Raw genomic sequence first — 20,975 nt, 5'->3', positions numbered from 1 at the left:
CTGGCAAGCAGAAGTGGGTGCTTCGGTTTCCCCTGCCCACCGATCCTTCATGCTTTGCCAGTGCCAGCCAAGCTGCTGTTCACTCTTTCGCCAAGTGGTTTCCAGGCCTCCATTGGGAGATTTTGCGTGGGACAACCAGCAGGCATGGCAAGGGGCTCAGCGCCCCTCTGCCCACTGCTTCTGTCTCACTAACTCTCTCTGCCCCCTTGACAAATGCAAATTTGGGAATGTGCATTTGCCTGAGTCAGTCTCCCCCAGCCTGGTGCCCTCCAGATGTTTGGGACCACCCCCCCATTATTGCTGGCTAGGGTTGATGGGCGTTATAGTCCGAACCATCAGGTGGGCACCATATTGGGGGAAGGCTGGCCAAGGTAATGTGCCATTCTGCCCTTGCCCATTTGGCTGTTGATATGGATCTGCCGTAAATGTCTCAGTAACCATTTTGATCTATCTAGATGTCCACCTGACTTCTATCCGGCCCTCTCTGTAAGGAGCTCGGGGCAACGACCTATTTCCCCACCTATTATCCTCACAATGCCCCTGTGATGTAGGTTAGGCTGAACGACCGTGACTGGCCTAGTAAGGGATTTGAACCCAGGTCTCCTTAGTGCTCCAACCTGGCCTTCCTGAAGCTGGCACCCTCCAGAGGTGTTCGTGGCAACTCCCAGCATTCCCAGCCCTAACCATTACACCACACTGTCCCTCTCCTCTTGTCTTGGGGTGTAGCAGTGAATCAGTTGACCCACCGGGAAATGTGAAAACACACTGAGAAACACCCCCTCTTGCCTGACCCTCCGTGCCTACATCCCTCTTCCTCCCTGGCAGCAAGAGAGCCTTCTCCGTGCATCCTCTGCCTGTCCCCCTTTCTCTCACCCTGAGCTCTGTGGCAGCAAATCTGTGGAAGGGCAAAGACGCCAAGGTGGCCCCTGGCCATCAGAGTTCTGGGACTGGTTTTCCAGTTCAGGAAGCGAGATCACAATAAGTGATGCAGCAACGAGAGAGGATGGCAACCTGGGGCTCTCCTGTTGTCTTAGACTACAATTCTCATAAGCCGCAGCCACCATGGCCAGGGATTATGGAGGGCGTCAGCTTGCACACCCTGTATTCAAAGGGCTGAATATTTTCTGTGTGCGCAAATAAGCCCAAGTAAGCAAGAACAGGTCCTAAGATTGGGAGAAATCATATGCACGGAAGATATTCACGTCTACTTAAATTTACACAATTTATTATGTTCCCATGATGGGAAATATTTTCAGTTAATTCAGTCCCTCCTGCCCCTCTTTTCATGTGCATGTTTCTGTGCATAAGGAAAGAGCGACGCAGCGAGAAGGGAATTTACAAGCTTTCCCCCTCTGAATTTGAGTGCGAGATGCGCTGGTTTTGCGTTCCAAGGCAGGGTTCTCAGCATGCTGCAATCCTGTGCCCGGCGCCATTGCTGTGGTGGCACCGCAAGCCAGCAATTGGGGTGGATCACCCAGCTCTGCACGTGCACCCGGGAGGGGAGGAGTAGCAGAAGGCAGCCAGCTGCGGAACTGAAGCAGAGTGGACTAGACCAAGACGGCAGCGCTCTTGCTTGGACTTGTCGCTGCGCCTGAATGAGAAATATTGAGTCCTCCTCCTTCAGAGAGGTGCAGACCTGCTGAATGAGGGGCCCCTGCAGGGCTCATCACAGCCAGTGGGTGGCGCACTCAAAGAGAACAAGGGAGGCCAACAGGAACTGGGCTGGAGCTGCTAGTCCTCAACGCGTCTCTGCTACCGTCCCCACCCCGTGGACTAGTAGCTGCCGCCTGCCGTGTGGTGTGGGCGTGCTGTAGAAGTGCATGGCACAGCTCTGGGGGCTGTCACATGGTGGTCCATCACAGTGGCAGTGTGGCAGCGACTGTGTTGCTTGGAGAGCGCCAGCTTTCCCTGCTTCCCGCCAGCCCTCCTCAACCCTGGCCCAGAGGCAGCCATCCAGCTCCCTTTGGGCTGTATGGTCACTCGGGGGTGGATCTTTTTGAGGTGGCCTGTGCTTCCTTCTGGGACTCGCTGTTAGGAAATTCCGCCTGCCAAGAGCCTGGATTAAAAAGAGCGCCGAGGAAAACAGGAATAAGCATTTTTTGATTTTGTGGTGTGCTGGAGAAGCCCGGACGGTCTTGCCTGCAAGCCGTCAGGGCAGCGAAGCTAACAGGGCCTTGTCTGGTTCGCCCCACTCCTCCGCTGGGTTTGGCATCTCCCAAAGCAAATTGGGGCTGATGTACAGTAGGAACTCAACTGCAGGGCGGATCAGCTCCATTTGCCTAACGCCTGTATCCTCTCTGCAAAGGAGACGGCGGAAGGCAACCACTTTGGGGGAGCCCAACTGGTAGTAGTGGGAGAGGAGGTGAATGCATGCTCTGTTGTAGCCACCTCGCACATTCCCAAATTCTTACACCCCTCCTGTGGGGGAGGAAAATGGTAGCCCAAAGTAAGCCCTTCCGTGTAGAACAGCCTTCTCCAACCTGGCACCCTCCAGATGTGTTGGACAGCAATGCCCAGAATTCTGAGCTGTGCTGGCTGGGAATGATAGGCATTGCAGTCCAACACATCTGGAGGGCACCAGGTTGAGGAAAGCTGAAGTAGCATCATGGTACAAGAAGGCCCTTACTGCACCATTAGCTCAGATAGACGCACAGTGGCTTACACACCCCTCGGATGGCCACACAGCCTACAGGCAGGCTATTTACTTCCTCCACAGGAATGCATTTTGTGAGAATCCACAGCTGAGCTTCTCCTAGGCAGGACTAGCTACAGGAGTGGGGCTTCTGGGGGCCTGACTTAGGGGATGGTCCCAATCCCCTCCCTCCATTTCCAGCTTTCATGTTCTAAATGCACATCTCTGGCCCTTTTACCTGTGGAATTCCAAGAAAACGGTGCCGGCATAATTCTGCCCAATTGCTCACTAAGAAGTAACAGAATTGCATCACTTTAAACCTATGAGGCTACCTAGATTTATATTCTGGCTACTCTCTCTGCTTAGTTCTTATCATAAAATAAAATTTCTGGCTGTGGATCTGGTTGGGTTAGGCTCACAAGGGGGGGACGGGACTTAAAGGTAACCAACCTGTTGAAGCTGCTTGAAGTCCATACAAAGCAAAAAAAACTCCCCCCCCCCCTCCGCCAAGCCATATGCCAGATCGATCTATCACTACATCTTGGGATCATCTGCCTTGGTTTAGGGCAGGGAACAGAGAATTCATCAGAAACGACAGCTGAAGATAGGAGCCCAGGAAGCTGCCTTACACCGCTCCAGCCCAGTATTGTCAACACTGAGTGGCAGCAATGGCTCTCCAGGGTTTCAGGCTGGAATTTTTGCAGCCATACCTGGAGATGACCAGGATCGAAGCTGGGACCTCCTGCATGCAAAGTGGGGGCTCTGCCACTGAGTCACCACGGCCCCTCCCCCAAGAGCTCGAGATGAGTAAAGTGAATGCACCAAAATATTTTCACATTTTCTATATTGCCCTCCAGTATCAGTATACTCAGGGTGGCTCACGTAATTAAAAATAAGGCAAATATCACAAGAGAGTAACAAAAATATCCAGCCTAAAACAGCAGCTAAAGCTGGCAGAAGTAAACTAAAAAGAAACGTGGTGATCTGTCTGGAAGTCGGCAAAAGGTAGAACTTTCCTGGCATCTGCCTTGTACTGAAGCAGTTGTGGGGATGTAAATCAAGGTTAAGTAGCACTTGGGCTGAAGGAAGCACAGCAGCAGATGCGCCGGCAACCCAGAGCAGGCTGGTGCTCACACCAAGTTCCCCCCATGCCAATCCGCCAGTCCAAAGCAGCCCTTCTGTTGCAATCTGCGCGCGTGTGCGCATTGGGGGATGACGTCAAATCGGGAAGGCTCACTACATCCAAATTTTTGACTAAATCTGCTTTGGGGGACTAAATAACTAAATGAGAAAGATGAGCTCAGCTAGCTGCCAATACCCCCAAAGAGCAGACCAGCACCCACTTCACCACGAGAGCGGGCTGGGCCTGCTCCAGACTAGCTGGCAACTTCTGACACAGCACCTCCCAGAGGACGCCACTCATTCTGTGTGACATTGCTCCTCACCTGCTTGGTACAGTAGCATCACGGTGGCTGTGTGCACCATGCTTCTCGACACTCATCTGGGTACCAGCACCATCTTGCTGGCCATTGAGGCTGGGTTTTCCGGAGATCCATCCAATGAGCTAAACATCAGGGATCGTTGGGGATGCTATAGTTCAGTGTAGAGCTTTTTCTCTTTTCTTTTTCAAAAAAATAAAGTGAAATTACTCTGCTTTTAAAGCACTGATTAATTACCGCTTACATTGCTCACTGTGGCCTAAGAAATGCCAAGGTACTGGCCAGGATGAGGTGGAGAAGCATGCGTGACTGTGAGTGGCCCCCATGCTAACCTCAGTGTGCGCATGTTCGTGCTCTCTTCTCATCTTTTTTTGTTTTGTCTTTTCTCTCTCTGCTCCCACAGCCGGAAGGGCCCTGCTTCACCTACTCGACCCACCATAATCCGACCAGCTGAACCATCCCTCTTAGATTTATAACCTGAGGCCTGTAGACAGCTGGCGACAAGCACCTTGCCCAGGGCTGTTCAGCCTCCTAACCCTTCCTCCCCTCCTGGTTCTCACAGACACATCCTCACCCCCTTCCTCCAAACCTCCCGTGTGGTAAAATGCTCGTTAGTGACCGAGCTCTTCTTTGTCTCCTCTTGTGCGTCCTGTATCGCTTTGTGAGCATAGAGTAGTCCTAGTTCAGTGGCATGAGGAACTTGGAAGGACACAAGCTCCTTGGAGCCTTGTGGTACAGGAGCATCCATGTCCAGTCTGGCCTGCACACAGCGTCCTGCCTGCATTGGTTAGCTGTAGCGTCTAGCGCTAAATCAGTAGCTACGTAGCAGTGATTTTCTACTGTAGTTAAGATGAAACCCAAGGTGAAACTCTGTGTTTGCACTCCTGGATGAGGATACATACACGTCAAGACAGTTAACAAAAACGTGAACATTCTCGAGAACCTCTGGTACGTGGGTTTGAGTTGAAGTACAGACTTTGGGAACGGTGGAATTTGCCCCTTTTGCAAGCAGAGAGGCAATAAAGCAGTCGGGGGGGGGGCGGGTTATTGACAGACGCAGTCTTCCAGACCAAGAAGCCTGTCATTATCTCCGAGTGGAAGGAAAGTGCAGCAATGGGCCACCCTCCATTCTTTGAAGCACCAAAGGAGGGTTGAGACACGTTGGCTTTCGGCAGGAGCTAGCTTGTATTGGCACTTGCGACTGACTTTCTGCACACCCAGAGAGGCTGATATACCTCCTCTCCACACAAAAATGAACTAGCTAGTATTTCCAGGATCACTTGCTGTGTAAATGTTTTATGGCAACTACCAGTGCTTCAGACAGAAAAAAACCACCAACTACAAAACAGACTACTTGTTCGATGTCTTGCGTATCCTGGTGATTCTAATAGCCTTTATTACTTGCATGCTGATGGTACGTATTTATAACGTGGGGAAAAGTGTGTTTGTCACTCTTAAGTCTTGGCTCATACTCTGCACTGGCTTCCTTATGTACATGCTGAGGGGTAAATACATACACGTTTAAAGGGGAAAAAAGACCTCCAGCCTCCTGTCCCTCTGAAAGCCAAGTTACATCCGCCTTGTAAGTCTTCACGTCTTCCCCACTTACAATTTCAGTTATTTTTTATTCTGATGCTGTTGCTTTTGTTTTCTGTTGAGGATCCTCATGACACCAAGTTCTGATGTTCGTTCCTTTCCATATTTTAACTATTGTTTTACTTTTTTGTCCCTCTCCTGCTCCCTCTCTGCCTGTTCTTTCCTTTTTTTTTTTTTGGTTGTGTGTGTGTGTTCTTCTCTCTTCCTTTAAATTTCAGCCGCCCTGGCAAAGCTAGTCCCTCCCGCCCGGAGAGTCCAAAGCCACCATTTGACATGTAACCCTGCTCCCTCTTGAGATCCATCCTTTATCTGCCTCTTAGCTGTTCTGTCCTGGAATGGTCCAACGCACATCTTAAAAAACACAGCTTTGTTCTGTCGTAGCTTGTGGCTTGCACATATCAAGACGTGACTAGTGAAACTGGTTTTTTCTTCTTCCCAGTTGCTTCAAAGGAACTTTTAAAAAAACAAGTTATATTGTAGTAATGAGAAACATATCTTTACTGTTATATAAATATCTATAAATATCTATATATATCTATATATATATATATAAAGATCTAAATCTATATGGTGTCCAGAAGTTTTAAGCCTTTAATGCTTCCATTGTTGATTTTAGCAAACACTTGCATAGGAAGATTATATATATTATGTACACGTGTGCACTCAACAAAATGTAACCCAAACCCAGCAGCAAGCCTGAGTCTTATCAATTCTCTGCTGTATAGAGTTGGGTTGTTCTGTTGCCCCCAAATTGTGGGTGAGTTTTTGCAGTGCTGGTAGTACCTGTGATGCCGTCTGTGATCTGTCAACTCTTTGTTTATTGGCTGAAATAAATGATTATTTCTGTATAACGGGACTCCACGCCTAGAATAAAATTCTCTCTCAGTGCTTTCGGGCTGTTATATTTAATGCCGTCAAGGTGTTGTGTGGCAAAACGTTTTGGGAGCTGCACACACACTGAACGGTTCCCACCTCTGAGGTGGTACCAAGCAGCAATATTAGGAGAATGGGTTAAAGTCCCGTCTGCTGCGCACACAATTTTATGGGGTCTTACAAAGGGAGGCGGCACCATCACCTGAGACTGTATAAACGCATGGGGGCCTTCTCAGTAAAAGTTCGAAAGAGCTTTTAGCCAAATGGATGACACTAACGATTTCTCTCTCGCGCGCGCTCTCCATCTCTCTGTGAGATCATGGAAATCCACACTGAACCCAATTCTGTGAATTAATCTTAAGTTATTGCTTATTGCGTAGCAGCCAGATACACGAAGAAGCCATTTCAGTGGAACAGGACCTGCAAGGAGCTTTGCTCAATGCACCTTCACAGAATAGTATAGTAGGGTTGGAAGAGGCCTACAAGACCATCGAGTCCAGCCCCTTGTGGCCCTTTGCAACATAGGAAGCAGTGCCAAAGTTTGAGTCAGTTGGAAAACGTGCTGTTTGAACACCAGTGTCTTCACACTCCAATTTTCTCCTTGATTATGTAAAACAGATGAGGTTAAAGTGAGATCGGCTCTCCTGAAGTAACAATATAAAAAAAGAAGCCTTAAAACAATAGCTGAAGGCTAAATTCAGTTTCTCAGAAGAAAATATTAGAGCGTTCCTCAACCTGGTGCCCTCCAGATGTTTTGGATGACAACTATCATCCCTGTCACTGGCCATGCTGGCAAGGGCTGATGGAAGTTGTAAGCCAAAATATCTGGAGGGTATCAGGCTGGAGAAGGCTACATTAAAAGAACCAACATCAAGTACTGTAATTCAGTTGTACCTTTTCGTACATACATGTGATTCTGAGGTTTCTCCACTAAAACTGCAGTTAGGATTTGGAATGACTGAAACAGCAACCAACAGTTGGCACTATGCAAAAATTTAAAAGCGAATAGTAGACTGAAAATGGCATAGGTAACTCAGGAAGAACATAGCTGACAAGAAACATAGAGCCTAAACACGACGTGTTACAGCAGCGATGGAGGCTACTTCCTTGGACGCCTCAGGAAGCCAAACATCGTCACGTCAGCTCCTCCTCAACAACTAGGCGGTGCAGTGGGGGCAGGGAACCATTTCTCTGGGGTTCTACCGCTTGAAAAAGCAGAGAGGTAGACAGTCTCAAATGGGCATCCTACAAAGCAGCCTTCTCCCAATCTGATGCTCTCCAGATATGTTGGACTACAACTCCTATCGCCCCCGGCCCCACACATATATATACTAGAAAAGGGCCGCAATCAGATTTTGCCTCCTCCCATTCCAAAGGTAAGAGCAGTTTTGTGGAGAAGGCTCCCCTGCAGGGAAAGGAGAAAGAAAGCATTATTGCATGCAAAGCTCATGCAACCCAATTGCATCCATTCAACCAGGGAAACTGTTAGCCTTTTCCAGAACATAAGAGAGCAACATGCAGAGTGTGCTAGGTGGAACAGGTTTATTTGGAAAGAACAGATTTGTAACAGGATTAAATTACCTCTGCAGTAGAATGCAAGATTTCTCTAATAAGGTTTTTCCTTTAAAGTTCCTCGAAACCAGACACCCAATAAATATTTAACAATGTTCTGTATTTAATCACATTCTTGCCCCCCCCCCCCGAAGTTAGATCTTTTTTTTTTTTAATAATACAAGGTTATGAGTTGCCTTCCAGCAGCCAGAAATGCTGCCAAAGGATTCTTCTCTTCTTTATTCAAGGTATATACAAAATGTTACACAGATACACTATGTACACTCGTGCAAACAGGAGCTCACAAGCTCACTTTGCTAGTGCCCTGACAACGCATTGAGGGAGTAACACTGACAATCAAAACCATGGCTGTGCCAATTCCTTGGATGTCTTTTCTGCATTGTAGTCAAAAATCCCTTGGGGACATACAGCTCTCTAAAGCATGGAAGAGTGCAGTGATTTCGTCTACAATCGTGCTGCGCTGGAGAACTGGGCAGGGATGGGGAAGAAGCTATGTATTAGAAAACTTTCCTATGTGCTTTCTGGCTTTGGGCAGACTGCCTCTAGCAGGTTCTACCAGAAAGAGGCTGGACAAAAAACCAGGAGAGCCCATTACAAAAGTGAATGGCAGAATGCTTTACGGGGACATGCAATGCAGCCACAGAGCAGCCCAGCTTGCTGGCGCATCCCTGTCCACACAGGACTGCAGTAACACCTGGGCAGCTCCATCACCAGCCAGCGACTTCTGCTGCCTAGGTACAAACGTGCAGGGATCTCTCCCACAGATGGCCTCCTAAGGAGGAGTCAGGCTACCCTCACAGCGAATCCGTGCGTCTGTCTGTCCCTCCCTCACGCACACATTCTCAATGCCGTTTTCACTCAACCATAGACAAGATACATCCCTTCATAGACCTCTTCTGCCTAGTTCCATACTAGGGCTTACAGGAGAAAAAACTTTATTCCAAATATCCCAGGCTCACTGTCAGAATAACCACTGCCCAACTAGGAAGAAAGGAAATCCAATTACGGGCAACAGAAATTCCAGAAATCAACATAAAGGCATGTTTGTTTTTTCAGTGATTTGCTTTTTCTTTTAACTAGGCTTCCCCATCTTTAAAAATAAATAAAATCAACATTGACGGCAAAATATGTCAACCTTCAAAAGTGCAGCCGTACTGGTGTCCCACCCTCAGATCATCTGCATCAAGCAGTCAGAAGACCAACCCAAAAGGGTAACTGGAAAACACAGCCCACCAAAGCGGCCTGCCTAGACTGGCAGCCAGACACACTCTGTTTATTTGCCGGGGGGGGGGGGGGGGCTAGAGATGGAGGCTGGCAGGTTCAGGTATGAGGCAGGCTGTGCAATAAAGCAGAAGGGGGGCTGAGATCCGTGGCGAGCGACAAAGAGACTCCAAACCATCCAGCCTCGGAATGAAGTGGTGGGAAGAAGCCAGGTGGCTACCGTGACATGTGGAACAAAGCCACGTGCTGAGAAACTGACTGGCTCTCAGAAGCCAGGAGGACCAAGCCTTCTCCCTAAGCTTCACTCGATGGCCCTACATGATTCATTCAGGAACAGCCAAAGGGAAGGACCAGCACGTGGTGCCTGGCCATCAAGTTCTGCCCAGCTCAGACCACGGGTGCCCCTTGCTGCAGCCCAGGCATGCGGGACAGAAAACAACACAGGGCACTTTTGTCCTTGACCGGCTCCATACCAGGTTACACCACCATGATCTTGACTTCGTCGTTCTCATCAGCCCGGTAGAAAAAGGGAATGCATGGGTTTTCCAAGAGGGAGTCCAGCCTGTCCCGGGGGTTCTGAATTTCACGAAGTAGTTGCATGATCTGCTTAGCTGTGGGGTCTTGAGGAGCCGGCTGGAGGCCTTTGCCACCAGCGTGAGATGGGTGGGGTTGTGGAGCTGCAGATTCCTCCTCTGGCTCGTCCGTCAGACTCACTTCTCGCAATCCTGGAAGGCAAGGGGGGAGATGGTGCTTCATTCCTAGGGTGAGGTGTTGGGGCTCAAGCTTGCTCACAAGTTGCGTGCGTGTATGTGTGTGTGCGTGCGTGTGCACACAATGACCTAGGAACTCATATCCATCAACCAAGATGACTGGGAGATGGTTACTGTTACTTAGTGGGGCGGGAAAAGGAGCTCTAGAAACGTTCAAAAGCATAATGCCATTACTGTCGCTTCTCGAGTTCCAGGGCTAGACTGGGGCACTCGGAACTCCAGGCACATGCACAACACCTGCTCTACAATGGCAAGCTCTGGAATGGTCCCTTTAATACAGCCTGCTCCAACCTGGGGCCCTGCAGATGTGTTGGACTGCAACTCCCATTACCCCCAGCCAGCGGGGCCAATGGTTGGAGAAGGCTGTTTCAGGAAGATGCCCTGTTTAAGGAAAAGCCACCACCGGCCCCCCCGCGGCTCTCCGCCACCACCGCTCACCTTCCCCATCAGTGGCGTTCAGCTCAAGGCGCCTCTCGGCCGCAACAGCAGCCTCGCTCCCCAGGCCAGACTGAGGCTCCACATTCTGGGCCACCGCCATGTACTTGGTGTACCACTCGTTCCTCTCACCAACCAAGCGCATCACCAATTCCTGGAGTTCCAGTAACTTCATCTGCAGCGAAGGGGGGGGGGGGGATGGAACCACCACGGCTCATCTGTCCCAGGGAGCACCTGCCACCCCACGACTCGTGAAATGGCCCCACGCACTCCCTTCCACCAGCACCACATCTTCCTTGCAGCTGCGCATTCCTGGATCATGACCAGATCCTCCCCAGGTGTTAAGGGAAATCTCTTTCCTGAAAATTACTGTCCTTCCATCTGCCCTGGATCATCGCTGCCTCACACTTTGTTTTTCTCTGCTGCCCACTGCTTGTCCGCCTTAGGCCAGTGCTCACCAAGCTCCACTCCTGGGCTCTTGCCCAGCTTGGATGGGCCCTGGCAAGGCCCCTCCTGTTGGATCTCCCAGCACCTTCCCGGTGGGCCTGACACCATTGACCGGGGGCAGATGGCAGCACTGGAAGCTTCCTCGGGACTTCCTCAGCCCAGCGCCATAAGGGGAAGTGCTGGGCAAGGCAGCTACAGCCCGTGCCATCATTCTTTCCCCAATGCTTCTGGGCCTGACCCTCTGACGAGTACATTGGGGTGGGGCCCAGAAGGCAGCACTGGCTCTTTATCGCGCTGGGCATACCCCACCCCCCCAGACAGAGGAGGCCACCGGCACCTGCTGACACTGGCCTCCGTCTCCTCTCCTTTCACACCGTCTCCCCTTTCCTATGTACAGCCCGTGTTAAAAGAATGTGAAAATGGCGATGGTTTTACTTGCTTGCTCCAAGGCCATCCCCCAAATCCTATGTCACTGAGCCACTCGGGCTTATCGGCAGGCCACCTGTGCCCACACGCTCAAGGACAGCTTCGGAAGCATCTCACAGATCCCGCATTTTGGACGGGAGCACTGAAACTTCATTGATCTGTGTTTTTAATTCATGTTTAAGACTTAAAACATCAAATAAATTACTTGCTTGGAATAATTTGGCTGCTGTGAACACCTTCTGTTCACAACCTCAATCCACCTTTCTCCCTCGTGGAGGTGCTTTTTTCTGAAGCAAGCAAATGCTGCCCATGCCAGAATGAATCAAAGTAAAAGTCTCTTGTACGTGAGGAAAGCGCCCTTCCCTCTGGTTCTTTCACACAGGCTGAGTGTTCAGAGTGGGGTAAGAAGGGCAGCAATTGCAAAAAAAATACCAAGAGCTCAAAAGGAAACCAGCCTACACCTTTATACAAGGTGAGCCCAGCTCTGTTTAAACTCCTCAGGGCAGGGACCTGATTGTGACTCTGTATGTAACACCATAAATGTGCATGGTGCTTTACAGAACAAGGACGGGACACTCCCCTTCAGAGACACCTATGGCTCAGGGGAGCACTGCAAGACAAGAGTGCCACCCAGGCGTAGGGACGGAAAGGGGGGTTGTGCCCATCAGTAACAGTGTCAGATCATCCACCCATGGCACCCCACCCTGTTCACGCTTCACACTTTGCTTCTACAGCACTGTGTCAAAAAGAGACCTTTGGTAGGATGGAAGGGGATCCCTTGCTCACCTTCATTTCCTCTTTGTCCTGGGCCAGTCGGCTGATGTATTCCTCTTTCTCCCGATGGCGCTGTTTTAGGATGGCCCTCTGACTCTGGTACAGGGCAATATACTCACCTGGAACACAGGAGAGAGGATTGAGGTTGAGCAGCGTATCAGAAGGTGGTGCTGAAAGCCACACATTTGCCCTTACATATTCAGACTTACACCTGCCATCATGAAGAACAGAAAGGTGTGCGCGCACACGCCCTTTCTTTGGTAATATATAAACCTACTGCCATGTTCAGAATTCTAGCAAAACCCACAGGCTGCAACAGGGCCCTGTGAGGAAGGGAGAAGCAATGGTCATGTTTTATTTTACATCTTATTTGGTTCTTTCCATGTGGAAAGACTGCGGAGGCAAGAGATTTGGGGGATGAGTTCCAGGCCACTGAAAGCTCTTGCTCCCCTCTAAGAGAGGCTGCCTTCGTTTTCTTTTGACTTCAGGACGACTGGAGAACCTTTTTTTTTTTAAAATGACAACAGCAGAGATCACCAGAATTCTATGGGAGGGTCTCACACTGACTAGGTTCAGATGTCAAAATAACCCATGATGGGTTAAATAAGCCATAATGGTTTATTTAAGCCATCTTTGGTTATCATGTCATCTGTCGAGAATTTTTTAAATCAACAATGCCTTATTTGGATGAAATAACCCACTCTGATAACCCACCGTCTGCAGTAAGGGTTATTTAACCCACTGTGGGTTATCGTGTTGCCTGGCACTGTGGCTTATTCTGAATGTGGCCGCTCTGGCCTGCAGAGTTCTGACAAGCAGCCCAGGGACAACTGCAGCCAATCAAGCGCAGCCTTCCCTGATACCGCATTACGGTTACAAAATGACAGCTTTCGCCTAGAACAACGACAGCCTCGCACTATTGCACTACCCAGCTACAGTGAAGTTGCACAATAACAGGCTTCCGCGATCGCTACTTTGAAACTGCGCAACTTGGGAAATAGGGGAAAATAGGGGAAGAACTGCTTATTTTTCCACGAACAAGCAAATTTGTGCAGTTATCCAGTACAGCATGTGGAGGCTTCCCATGCAGGCACACTACCTGTGCAATTTTGACCCGTTCCAGCAAACTGTCAAGGAGCCACCCACTTGTTTCTGTTCTGGCTATCCACAGTACAGTACCGCCTTCCTTGATCTCTTATCGCATGTCCCACTACAACGAAAGAATGCACTGGCAGGCTCCCCCCGGGCAATGACAGCCTCCCCTGATCTTGCCATTGTGCTACTGCGCTACAGCAAAGAAACACAATGGTAGACCTCCCTGACTGCTACTGTGAAAATGCGCATTTGTGCATTTCTGACTAGGAGAAAGAGGAAAAGATCCCTGATTGGTACTGTGCAAATGTACAAAAATGGAAAGGAAAAATAATTTTAAAACAGGCAACTGCAGAATAGGAGAAAATGGGGGGGGGGGACTGCTCACTTTTTCATGGACAAGCAAATTTGTGCAGTTATCCAGTACAGCATGTGGAAGAGCCCCACGAGGGCACCCCAACCGTGCAATTTCACCTCATTCCAGCAAACCGCCAAGGAGCTGTAGCCCCCACCCCCATTTCCTTTTTATGGCCACTTCTCCATGAAAAAGCAAAGTCAGGCAGTACAGTACAGGCTTCCCCAGTACAATGGCTGCCTCCCCTAAAAGCACTATCATGGGGCCACGCTACAGCTAAGTCACACAATGACAGACCTCCCTGATCACTATTGTAAAAAAAGGAAGAAGAGGCAACTGTGGAATAGGGGAACACAGGTGTGCGCTACAGTACACCCTCCCCGATCGCATGATCCCACTACTACGAAGTGTTACATTTATAGCCCCCCCCATGATGGGACTGCTAGTGCTCACTTTTCCATGAAAACTGAAATGCAAGGGAAGCTGGAATGCCATCTGGCAGAGCAGGAGGACTGGAAGGGGAGAAGGGGCAAGGGCAAGGAAAATAAGCTACTCACAGTAGCTTATTTGGCTGATTGTGTGGGGAATGACAGTAGCTTATTTTCTAATAAGCTACTGTGAATAGCTTATTAAGCCACCATAGCGTAAAGTGACGTCCGAGTGCAGCACTTAGTGTCCGAAGCATATTTCATCATCAATTTCATGAGATGTAATTTATTTTTTTATTCATGGTATTTATATACCACCCTTCATATTCCATGGCAGTCTACAATGTAATTTTAAGAGAGAACAATAAAAGAATATGCAATAAACCCATTAAAGGTAATAAACATAATTAGGGGAGGGCACTTTAATCATCTCACCTATAGTGTCTGTTTCTCCAGACAACTGTATACAGCGGTGTTCCAGCTCTTCTACCCGCTCTTTCAGCTCTGCCTTCTCACACATCAGGTCTGTGAATCGGGACTAAAAGCACAATGATCAGTGTGCATGGGCGCAGTTAGAGAGATCACAGGGGAAGCAACTGGAACTTTCCTGGCACAGCCCTGGCAATGAATCTACACAAAGGGCAGCTCCTAACTGTTTGGCAGGAGGGAAGCTCTTTACCATTTCTCTTCTACTGGATGCTAAAGGAGCTCGTTTCTGGGGAAAGGAAGCAGCAGCAGCCCTCTGCCTAGGCAGGTCTAATTGCTGGGTATGAGGGAAAATTTCATACCCCTTCCCATAAGAAGACACTATAATACTCCAGAGAGTTCATAATGAATCTCTTAAACCAGGAACGGGCAACTCATGGCTCTCTATATGTTGGACTGCAATTCCCATCAGCACTAGCCAGCACAGCCAACGGTGATGGGTGATGGGAATTGTAGTCCAACATCTGGAGGGCCACAACTTTCCCGCCCCTGCCTTAAACACAGTCTCTCAAAATTTAGCAGAATGCATCAAATTACCAAATCACCATGACTTATTTAAGCTTTAGCAAACAGAGCTCCTACTTGGCTTAATTTTGCCATAAAAGAATTATCTGATTTAAAAAGCAGCAACTCTGAAGGCGAAAAAAAAAAGACTATGGCTGAGAGAGAGAGAGGGAAGAGAACCTGGGCATGGTGAGTAGCTGATCCAATGATAGTTAAAGGAATGATTATAGCTGTTATAAGGTCTTGTGATACCTAGACAGCTGGTCAATACGATGACACCGACTGACACACAGAAGCCCACTCCCACCCAACACCACTGAGCTCGACAGGCAAAGTCAGGCACCCATGAGTGGAGATGACCTTCACATGAACCTGTGCACAGTGAAGGCTGTTGCATAAACCAGCGCTTTGGCACCCATCTGGGTTCACCGCCCAGAACAACTCAACTCACTCACCTGCAACTTCTCCATGGCACTTTTTAAGGCTTCATGAACCTCCCCTGGAACGGAACCTGCGGCAGAACCTGGAAAAGGCCGGGCGATTCAATGTGAGCGGATGCAGGATAAGCTCGTGGCCCAACCTGCAGAGTCCCTGCCTCATGGGTGCCCAAATAACCATGCATGCTACGTGTATCCACACACAGAGCGTGCTTACCACCTCCTGATGTGACATGCAGCTGCGGCTCCTTCCTGAGGAAAGCTATCTGCTGCAGGAGGCCTCTGGATTGCCTCTTCTGCTCAGCCAGCTGCTGCCTCATCTCCTCACGCTCAGCCTCCGCTTGGGACATGGCAGATGTCAAGAAAGCAACCTAAGATACAATTCCATATGTTGGGGTTTGGTATGAAGGTTTTGTTCAACGTCCAAAATGTCTCCCAGGGCCCATATGAAGAATTACAGCTGTTTTATACAGGGAAATTGGGGCACAGTTACAACTAACGCTAGCATACAGCAGGAGGGTGGTAGGAATTTAGTAAGGTGCTTATTTGTAGCTCATTTCACCAGGATCATCCTCATACAACACAGCTCTGAAGTCAGCAAGATTGCAGCTGTTTATAATACATATGCCAGCACCCAAAATGGCTTTGTTTTGTTAATGTATTGTACTCTAGGTCCTCACTTGAAGTGGGGGTGTCTTCTAAAAGCACAAAAAGCCACCAAATGTCTGGAGACGGTGAGTGGCTGGATGGGGAGGAATAAGCTGAAGCTGAACCCTGACAAGACTGAGGTACTTTTGGTGGGAGACAAGAGGAGGCTGGGGGATGGTGACCTGGTGTTGAATGGGGTACGGCTACCCGTGAAAGACCAGGTCCGCAGCCTGGGGGTCATTTTGGACTCCCAGCTGTCCATGGAGGCTCAGGTGTCAGCTGTGAGCCGGACAGCGCTGTATCAACTCCATCCGATATGGCGGCTGTGCCTGACTATAGTCCTTCCTGACTATCTGCTCCCATTGGTAGTACATGCCCTGGTCTCCTCTCGTTTAGACTACTCTAATGCGCTCTACGTGGGGTTACCCTTGAAGACGGTTTGGAAGCTGCAGCTGGTACAGAACGTGGCGGCTCGCCCGATTAAAGGCAGCTGCCAGCGAAATCACATCACTCCAGTGCTGAAGGAGTTGCACAGGTTACCAGTTGTTTTCCGGGCCAAATTCAAGGTGTTGGTTTTGACCTTTAAAGCCCTATATGGTTCCGGCCCAGCCTATCTTAAGGAGCAGCTCCAGCAACACCAGACAAGCCGCTTAACAAGATCAGCCTCGGATGGCCTTCTCTCTGTCCCATCAGCCAGGACAGCTAGGCTGGTGGGGACGAGGGAGAGGGCCTTCTCTGTGGTGGCCCCCACTCTGTGGAACTCCCTCCCTAGGGAACTCCGCCATGCCCCCTCTTTAATGAGCTTCCGTCGTGCATTAAAAACGTGGTTGTTCAGGCAGGCATTTGGGGTGGGTTAGGGTATTTTAGAAAACGTTTTTATTGTAGAATTTTATTGTTTTAAACTGTTTTATTGTATGCTTGTACATCGCCCAGAGTGGCTGGGTGACCAGTCAGATGAGCGATTAATAAATAAATAAACTAATAAATAAACAAAGCTATAGCTAAGAGCCAAACTGTAGCAGGAAGTGTTGCCATCACAAACCTGACTAATTCTGAAATGTCAGGGCCACTCTCTCCAAGGCTTTGTTCAGATGACAGCTCCCCACACATTCCCAGGTGGGCCTTGTAATGAACAGTGTGCGCAAGGTGTGTCCTGGCAAAAGGCAGGGATACTGTGGAAAGGGATACTGCAGAAAGCTGGCTGTGTGGGCCGAAGAGCCTGCAGCAGTTGTTCTCAGCCACATGAGCTAGCACAGACTTAAAACACCTCAGCTGCAGGGATCACAAACACTGAGGCGGTGCCCTGACACACAAAGTTAGAGTCACCCGAATCTTAAGCTTTTGCATTCACATTCATTGCAGAGATCTGTCAAATCGACAGCCCACAACCCACTGCAGGAAGAAAGCAAGTTCTGCAAACTTGTGGAGATGCATTTTCTCATGTGAAATGGTCTAGAGGGCACTGATACAATCCTGGCTCTGAAGCTAAGCAGGTCTGAATCTGGCCAGTACTGAGCTGGTAAACCAGCTGGAAGCCCATAGTTCTGTTTCAGAGAGGGATCCAAATGGTATAAAAAAGTAAGAAATATTAGGGGTGTTTATTATTAATTAATTAATTATAATTTGGCCTTCTATAGCAGGGCTGGACAGAAAATAGATCTCCAGATGTTCTGGACTTCCACTCCCAGCATTCCTGACTGTCAGGCCATGCTGGCAGGCTGGCAGGCAATGCTGGCAGGGGCTTCTGGGAGCTGAAGTCCACAACATCTAGAGATCTACCTTCTGCCCAACCCTTGTTCTATAGTATAAAATATTCAGTGAGGGAACAGGCCAACGAGACCAATAGGCTGTCAGTAAGGAATGGTTCACCTTCTCTGCTAAGGACAGGATGAGAAGTAATTACGTTTAAGCGCGTGGGGGAACTGACCAACATTTAACATAAGAGAAGAATCCCAACTGTAAGACAAGTCCAGAAAGGGTTCATGGTGCTGGAAAGGCTGTGGAAATTCAGGATACAGCTGCAATTCTTTGACCAGAACTTCATGGCTGCTGCATCCCAGAGCTTCCAAGTTATTCCCCTCCTGCTCTCCTCAGCTCAAGCACTCATGTAAGCAGAAAGAATAGTGTTCCAGGTGCTCACCATTTCCTCCCTACTTTCAAAATCCTCTGGGATGGTGAGCGGAAGAGTCTTTAGGTCCTCTACAGCCTCTTCGGTTTCCACTCCATCCCCTACAAGCAAAATGAGATGCACAGAACAGTTGGAACATCCTGCTGGGATCAGCCGGATGGTGTCCCTGCTGAAGAAAAGCCAACTCACCTTGTGCCCTGGGCAGCATGTTTTCATCCAGTTCTGCCATAAGCTGGCTGACATGGGCCTGCAGCGCTTGGTTTTCTTTGGCGAATGTCTCCAGGCTTTCCTTGAGGAGAGAAGCAACAGACTGGGGGTTTTTGCAACAGCCACTCAAGTCTGACGTACGCTAGGCTAGACTAGATCACCCAACACAAGGGCCATACGCATTTCCTTACACCAGCACAGCAAATGGCACAGAACTGGGAGAACTGATGTTGAGAAAGCCCTTGTCGCACCAACCACTGGCCAAAGTGCGGAATTTCCAGCAGGCCACTTCCTTCTTCAGGGCACCCACCTTCTCGCTTCCCACACCACAGCTCTTGACCATGGCTGGCAAAACCCAAATTACACCACTAGAATTATGCTAAACTACACAACCACATCCATGTCTGTGTTAATTATTCAAACACAGAATCAGTTTGCACTCAGTGCAGAATTTGGATGAGCTGGACACTCTCAGCCCTTATTATAAACATATTCAAGCAGGTTGAAGGACTTTGCCAGTGGTCACTCCTGACATCCTGCCTGCCATAAAAGCGGAACCCTCCTAAACATTCTTGGGGTTGACCTCCACAGTGCTGCTCAGTGGCGCGCCCAACCCCAGCCCTTACCTTGGCTTGCTGAAGCTCTCTGAGGTGCATTTCCGTGGTTACTTTGCCCTGGACCTCCTCGTGCTGCAGGCGATCCATGAGCTGTGCCTGAAGAAGGTACTGTTTGTGCAACTCCTCCTTCTCAGTGGCTAGCTGCTGGTACGCTGCAGTATACTGCTGAAGGTGGGTATAGTACTGATCCCGCTGTGCTTGAAGGGTCTGAGCCTCCTGTGTCGTCTGAGCCACCTTGGACGGAGCAAAAGACCAGCCAGCTATCAAATCTCTAGTCGAGAGATTTCCCTTCCCCAGCCTCACACATGACTGTACAGAGATGGCTAAGGGTGCAAGCAGATGGGATGGCAGCATGACCTAACACAGGACAGGTTTAAACATTATGGGGGGGGGGGTGCTGAGCCCTTCCCCCTACCCATACCTTCTCCCCACACCTTCTCCCCACAAACTATCCCCAGCAATACTCCCTGACACATGTGCCTCCTGACAAAGATTACATTCATGCTTTTAAGACTGTGAGATTGATTACAGCACTCAACAGACTCTGTGTTCTCCAAACCGTTTAAGTAGAAGCTTCTGTAGAGCTCCTTTAGTCTATGGCCTCTCTCTTCTCAGGCCAGAGGAAGCGTGAGTTGCCCTTAACTAGTTCCTCCCAGGAAGCACAGCACAAGCAAACTGCCTGTAACGGCACTTTTGCATTATTTACATCCCTTCTTTTTCTCTCTTTTTTAACAGTATCCTACCAAGCAGGGGAGAGCCATGGGCAGGGGAAGGGATCACCCACCCACAACTTAATAAGGGATCAGTGGCAACCTGATTTTGACACACAGAGCGGCTGCTGTTATATCTAGTTTGGCTCTAAATCTATCGAATGGTGCATTAATACTCCACAGTCAAATGACATGGACCCTCCGCAAAAGCTTATGACAGCCCAAACTAGGTATGCAGGACAGTGGGTGGCCCCAGTGGTGCCCCCCCCAACCAGTAAAGGAAGGGTAGGGGAGAATGATGCCCAAAGCACATGGGAAGGTTGGGGTATGATGCTGGGAAGGCTCTGCTGAAGAATCTGGAAGGAGAATCCACACGATCTCAGCACGTATTCACATGTGTTGTTTTGAAGCAGTAAAGGACCTCCTAAGTGCTAGTCTGATATTAGCTCTTGTCCCAGCTGTTCACACGCAACAATTATTGGCACAACTTATATAAATCCCCCTCTGCTTCTCTCCCATAATATACAATGCTGTGGAGTTATCAAAGGATGGCTACCAAAAAGCTATAGTAACACCACCTGGGGGAGGGGGGATACAATCCTTTAAGAACCAGACGTCAGGCAAAGGAAAATGGCAAAGTTACTTCACCAAATCTCTCGTTTCTGAATATAAACGGGTTGCAGCCGCAGAGCTCTCAGAGCATAGGCTGGATCCCGCAAAAACAAATCTTCCACAAAACTCTACAGCAGTTAACATCCCTTCCGCCCAAGGTGGGCTGTTGTGAGGCCACTTCCCACACTTCTCTACTTTCCAGTCAGAAGACTGGGCGATGTAGCCCAAATTCGGGAACTGCTAGAGCGGTCTCCTAAGCAGCCATGGAGACTGCTTCGCACGGAGAAGGAGGCCTGTAGGCAGGAGACTGCAGGCCTTCCCACCTGGTGACCCCCTTGGCGTCCGCTCTTGCTCTGCCCCATCACCGCATGCCCTGTGGCCAGCTCCCGCCATTCACAGCTGTGTCCTTGAGCAAAGCATTACCGTCTCCTTGAGCTCGGCCTGCTTCTCTTGCAGCTCCCCAATCTTCTTGGCCAGCTCCTTCTTCACATGCTGCTCTGACTGCAAGGCACTCGTCACCTCCATGTTCTCATTGGTCTGTGAAGACATAGGGGGGAGGGGGTCAA

The 20,975-nt window shown here is 49.4% G+C and overlaps 2 protein-coding genes across 13 annotated transcripts in view; one reads left to right on the top strand and one right to left on the bottom strand.

The window, feature by feature from the left end:
• Positions 1 to 4,616, top strand: part of DNM1 (dynamin 1) — a 170,312-nt gene extending 165,696 nt beyond the window's left edge. Inside the window, exon 20 of the mRNA XM_084820709.1 lies at positions 4,475 to 4,616. Within this exon, the coding sequence (XP_084676835.1) occupies positions 4,475 to 4,547 (73 nt within the window). The 3' untranslated portion in view covers positions 4,548 to 4,616. The remainder of the gene's footprint in view (positions 1 to 4,474) is intronic.
• Positions 4,617 to 8,065: 3,449 nt separating this feature from the next.
• GOLGA2 (golgin A2) overlaps positions 8,066 to 20,975 on the bottom strand; it is a 61,006-nt gene continuing 48,096 nt past the window's right edge. For 11 of the 12 annotated variants that reach the window (XM_084820696.1, XM_084820698.1, XM_084820697.1 and 8 more), the window contains 10 exons: positions 20,833 to 20,946; positions 19,097 to 19,321; positions 18,453 to 18,552; positions 18,276 to 18,364; positions 15,705 to 15,858; positions 15,506 to 15,573; positions 14,496 to 14,598; positions 12,198 to 12,304; positions 10,542 to 10,713; positions 8,225 to 10,058 (listed from right to left, as the gene is read on the bottom strand). In XM_084820696.1, coding sequence (XP_084676822.1) covers positions 9,811 to 10,058; positions 10,542 to 10,713; positions 12,198 to 12,304; positions 14,496 to 14,598; positions 15,506 to 15,573; positions 15,705 to 15,858; positions 18,276 to 18,364; positions 18,453 to 18,552; positions 19,097 to 19,321; positions 20,833 to 20,946 — 1,380 coding nt within the window. In that variant the 3' untranslated portion in view covers positions 8,225 to 9,810. Of the gene's footprint in view, positions 10,059 to 10,541; positions 10,714 to 11,359; positions 12,305 to 14,495; positions 14,599 to 15,505; positions 15,574 to 15,704; positions 15,859 to 18,275; positions 18,365 to 18,452; positions 18,553 to 19,096; positions 19,322 to 20,832; positions 20,947 to 20,975 lie in introns of all 12 variants that reach the window. The other variant, XR_014785859.1, reaches the window with a different exon arrangement.

The sequence above is a fragment of the Heloderma suspectum genome, chromosome 14 (genome assembly GCF_057233095.1).
Source record: "Heloderma suspectum isolate Gila_16-S chromosome 14, 16-S_ref, whole genome shotgun sequence".
NCBI classification, from domain to species: Eukaryota; Metazoa; Chordata; class Lepidosauria; order Squamata; family Helodermatidae; genus Heloderma; species Heloderma suspectum.
This window is presented reverse-complemented; position numbering and strand designations above follow the sequence as displayed.